The sequence below is a fragment of the Oratosquilla oratoria genome, chromosome 9 (genome assembly GCF_046742065.1).
Source record: "Oratosquilla oratoria isolate Oo_2021 chromosome 9, ASM4674206v1, whole genome shotgun sequence".
NCBI lineage: Eukaryota > Metazoa > Arthropoda > Malacostraca > Stomatopoda > Squillidae > Oratosquilla > Oratosquilla oratoria.
The window spans coordinates 55981908-55986907 of NC_134785.1; the positions used below are offsets into that span (position 1 = coordinate 55981908).

Consider the following 5000-nt stretch of genomic DNA (forward strand, 5'->3'; position numbering starts at 1 on the left):
ATAAACAAAACTTAGTAGGTCAATTAACAAATAAAAAAGAAACAAGTAAACAAATAAAAAAGAAATAAAAGAATAGATAAAACAAGAAAACAAATAGCTAAACATGTAAACGAACAAAAAAGTTAATCAGAAAAGATGAATGATCGAAAACTGACAACTGGTATAATGAAGATGAAAAAGCAGTATAATATGTCAAGAGACGTTTAAATGCAAGCGAAGCCGTCACGTTTACAGCTCTACACAAGGTTTCAGTTACCGCGACTAACTGTAAAACGATATCAAGCCTACAAAGTTGGATGAGGACCACAGTGGAAATAAGTCTCTTGACTGTCTGTGCCATCCTCGGATGTACAATTATATGTACTATGTATAATATTGTACTTATTGTATGTATGATTGTATCCGAATAAAATTCAATTCAATTCAATTCAATGCCAAGTTGGACTTGGTGCGCCGAGCAATGGAAGAGTCGACAACTGCGCACGAAGGAGGAAGGAGAAACGGAAGAAAACGGAGGAAAGGAGGTGGAGGTGAGGACAAAAAGGAACAAGAAAAATACGGGAGGAAAAGACAAGGAGAAGGATGAGGATAAGGAGGAGGGAGAAGGAGAACTGTAAGAGGAAAAGGAAGAAGAGAAATACTAGAGAATGGGAAGAAGTAAAAGTTGGAGAAACTAAAAAAAATAAAAGAGAAGGAGAAGGAATAGGAAGGGAAGGAGAAAGAGGTAAAAGAAAAAGAGGAAAAGGAGAAGGAGAAGGAAAAAAGAGAATGGAAAAGAGAAGAATGAAAAAGAGGATAAAATAAAAGAGGAGAAGGAGGAAAAATAGGAACAGAAGTTTTCAGTAAAGAATCCGAAAGCTGTTTTTTCTCTTTCTATTCCGCTTCTCTTTTCTAATATTCCACATCATCTTAAAAAAGTTCTCATCCTCTCTACTCTTCTTCTTTCTCAGCCGCTGTCTCTCTCTCTCATCTCTCTCTCTCTCTCGCTCTCGATCTCACAACTCCCCTTCCTACCCGTGCGATGTAGGTTCTTGGCACGGGCTGCGGTATCGGGTGGTGTCTGAAATAGCTGCCACTCCATATTTGGTGCCGAAGGCACTCGCGCTCCCGTCCTCGAAAACGCGTCGGGATTGAGAGCATGAGATCGCGAGTTTTCAAAAATAAGGGGATTCCGCCAACGTGGAAAGAGAGAGAGAGAGAGAGAGAGAGAGAGAGAGAGAGGAGAGAGAGAGGAAGAGGGAGACAGAAACACGGACAGACTAAAAGACAGACAGACAGAGCGAAGACATAGAGAGCGAGAGGAGAGAAAAAAAACAGTAACACTTAGAAGGAGATTCGAAAAAAGTAGAGATAAAAGGAATGTGAATGTAAAGAGAAACAAGATAATTAAAAAAGAGTAAGAGAGGTATGAAGATGGAAAGAAATTCAGAGGTAGGAATAAAAAGGAAGACAGGAGAGAGAGAGAAAAAAAAAGTATCGTTGATGAAGAGGAAAACAGTGTCGACATAATCCCTTTTAGCATCCAAGTATACGTTACGAATTTATTTTCTGTGCAATACTAAATGGTTTTCTTCAACTGAGTTGGGGAAGACGGGACTTATCCTTTGACTAGTCAAACACCTATTAAGACAGAAATCTCCTCATCACCTAAATAAATAAGCCATTTACTGATACAAAAACTATCTCAAAATGTGAACGAGTCGACAGCTCCGACATTCCATTATGGCTGAATACGTAACGTTGTGACTTACTGACTCACTGTCGGAGAGTGAGATCAGATGGACAGAAAATCTGTATATTTCGACCACTATCTGTGGTCCTCTTCAGCAAAATGATAAAGAGGACCACAGATAGTGGTCGAAATATACAGATTTTCTGTCCAGCTCATCTTATTCTCCGATAGTGGGTCAGTAAGTCTCATTTTACAAATGTGCTACTACATTTTACCTTCCTACGTAACGTTGTGTTGAATAGAACACTAGCAACTACAATACACCTTGAATTATACCAAAGGCAAGCGAACAACGTACTTTTAAGAGTTTGCGTATTTATAACGTGGTAGCAGCCCCTTTTTTCCACGTTTATTCATGACGCTTTTACATGATACAGAGCAAACTGCAATACTCGAAATTAGTACAAAAATCACTTCTAAGATTTCTCCTAGATTGGTAAAGATTTGTAAGAAACTCAAACAGCATCCAGTGTAGAACATCTGTTATGTTCTGCGAAACCCACAAGGGCCTAAAGCCGAGGTTCTCGACCTGCTTTCTCACGAGTCCAATACTACTGATATTGCTATTCTTTCCCTCCCACTTTAACGCTAAGCACCCACAAACTACTTGAACCCCATTGATCGAGTCCTTGGTAGGAAAATGCGCCAGCCTTTCTCAGCAATCCATTGATCGAGATCCTGACATGGGAAGTTCTTGGCTTCCATGATCATGCTGGTGGTGACCGGGATGTGGAAGGAGTCTGCAGTTTTTTATAGACGGTTTAGCGCGAAGAATTAAATGTTTTAAATGGGTAATGCATAAATATTTGGAGTGATGGGAAAGTCAGCTTATTTGCGGAGCTGAGTGATATACTTATAGGGTATTACATGCTAATTTAGAGCTACACTCAGTGTCGACAAAGAATTATGCCATCCCAGGCTGATCTAAATGAGTCTAAATATATGTTTTTATGATCTACTGTGATTATGTATGAGGTGAGAGTGCCTCAAGTGAAATGTTGTATGGAGTTTGGAGTATCAGAGGTGTGGAATGATAGATGGAGTCTACTTCAAGCCGGTGAATGAGAATGCTGGGTAATGCTGAGATACTTACTCTCAACGTCACGAGCGCTGAGGTCCGCCTGCGAATAAAAGAAAGACCAAATAGCATTAGAATCAAGGAAATAGGGTCGTCTTCATTGAGTCATGATCACAATCTTGATCATGTCCACTATCAGACCATGATCACTATTAGCTCATTAAAAACCAATATCATTATAGTAACTGATCGCTATTGGATCGTGATCACCAACAAAAATATATGGTCACTATCATGATCATTAAACTATTATTAGAGTTGGTGATCGCCATCGAGGCATGATCACCGTACAAAAATCATCTGATCACTATGCACTGTCGATGATTCTGACCGTCACTTCTGTTCAGGTAGAAAACAGTGGGCCATCGCAGTAGTCAGAAGCCAGGCTTGTAGAGTGCACGTGCTTGAACCTCATATATTAGACACACAGATGTCTAAGGCACTCCTGACTTAAGTTCCAAAAAAGAAAAAGAAAAAAAAAAAAGGGTCACACGGCACATGGCCGGTTCGGCCTGCCGGCTTGTACCGGTGAACATCTCGGTCGCACTGATCCTCATAGCTTCACTAGATATGAAAAATCACTGTATGGTCACTGGGGCTGAGCACTATACTGAATATCCTTCACTTTGAGGTTTTCTGTATCCCGCGCTTCGGCACTTTGAGTCACATAATCTTATAGTAGTGGTAGAAGTAGTAGTAGTAGTAGCAGTAATCCGTGATGAGAAGGGACTTACCATTTTCCTATGCCTCTAGCACACCACTTGTCGGGGCAAAAGGCTAACCTGAAGTGTCTCAAGGTAGCTGGAGGTGCCTACATTTTATACAGACTAGATGGCGCTGGCGTCGTGGGCCGCCGGTGGGTATTTTTGGTTGGAATGCCCGCCAGGTTACATTGTCTAATCTGGTCTGGCCCGCGCAGCCCCCTGGGCCCACCTAAAGGGGGCACCACCCCCTCCAAAGCAGGAAACCCGAGCTTTACTCTCCTCCTCTCACTTGCGGCAGCAGCAGCAGCAGCAGCAGCAGCCGGAGATGCCGCCATGTTCCACTTGCGGAAGTGACCCCGGCGGGGTCGTCAGTGAGGTGTTCGGTTGTGGGTTCTTCTGGCGCAGACCAACCCAGACACCTTCATCTGTCGCAACGCCGTTCCGGGCCACAGAAGCGACCTGCCGGATTGCAATACCGAACTGGGCCGCGTGGTTTGTGATACCGGCCCACATACAGACGTGTTTGGAGTGCTTGAGTGCATGATTTCGGAGGATGAGTGTGGTCTTGGGGTGTTGTCTTTTCGATCATGGGTGTGCTGGGGAGCATGGTTGTGACAGTGAGCATGGATGAATATGCTTGAGGGGGAAAATCATGTCAGTAAAACCTATCTACTGCGCTGGACACTTTATTCACTTTGGCCAGGCCACAGCCAGACGATTTCATTCCGGTTAAAGGTGGTCCCCAGATTGAAAGAGATGATTAAGTCTTAACGCAGATCATTTGTGATATATATTTTTTCTAGACCGTCTGGGTATTACCTGATGATTTTATTCACTTGAGAATTAGATCTCTCGGGCGTGTTCGGGATGGGAGGGGCTTGCAAAAGTGGGTTGGTGTAGTGAACCCTCCTGTCATGACAAATATAGAGGATTTCTGTTATCGCTCTCTGGCGCCAGATGGCGTGGCTGTGGTGGAATGTAGCAAGGAGAGAGAGTGGGGGGAGGAGGAGGATTGCTGCCGTGGCAGGTGTGGTTGTAGTTCCCCACTATTTAAACTTTTTCTTTTCTTTTCCTGAACAACTAAATTCTCTCAAAGTTGTGCAGGTTGTGGTTGTGATTCCCAATTATTTTTCACATACTCTTTGAACAACTAAATTCTCTCATAGACATACTGGTTGTGGTTGTAATTTCCGACGTTTTGACAATTTTTTTTGAACAGCTAAATGTTCTCTTAAACGCGACGTGCATTGGATATCTTATTTTGACATACGCCAAGTCACTTTATTTAGCTTAGTGGACGGCGGCACCGGGGTGAAGTAATGAAACGCCTCGGCATGTCTTAATGCTGTTAAGCCAGTGGTAAAGTTCCTCGTTTATCCCACCATCAAATGATAAAGTCCTGGGCGGTGATCACGATCCCCCACCTCCTAACTCTGTAACAATTTCTAACTCTGAACTTCTGAAAATAAAAGTACATATACACATG

General features: G+C 42.7%; 1 protein-coding gene across 3 annotated transcripts in view; it reads right to left on the reverse strand.

The window, feature by feature from the left end:
- Positions 1-3674, reverse strand: part of Mlc1 (Myosin light chain alkali) — a 12722-nt gene extending 9048 nt beyond the window's left edge. For all 3 annotated transcript variants that reach the window (XM_076190521.1, XM_076190519.1, XM_076190520.1), the window contains exons 1-2: positions 3545-3674; positions 2826-2853 (exon numbers count right to left, since the gene is read on the reverse strand). In XM_076190521.1, the coding sequence (XP_076046636.1) occupies positions 2826-2853; positions 3545-3547 (31 nt within the window). In that variant the 5' untranslated portion in view covers positions 3548-3674. The remainder of the gene's footprint in view (positions 1-2825; positions 2854-3544) is intronic.
- Between the last annotated feature and the right edge of the window lie 1326 nt (positions 3675-5000).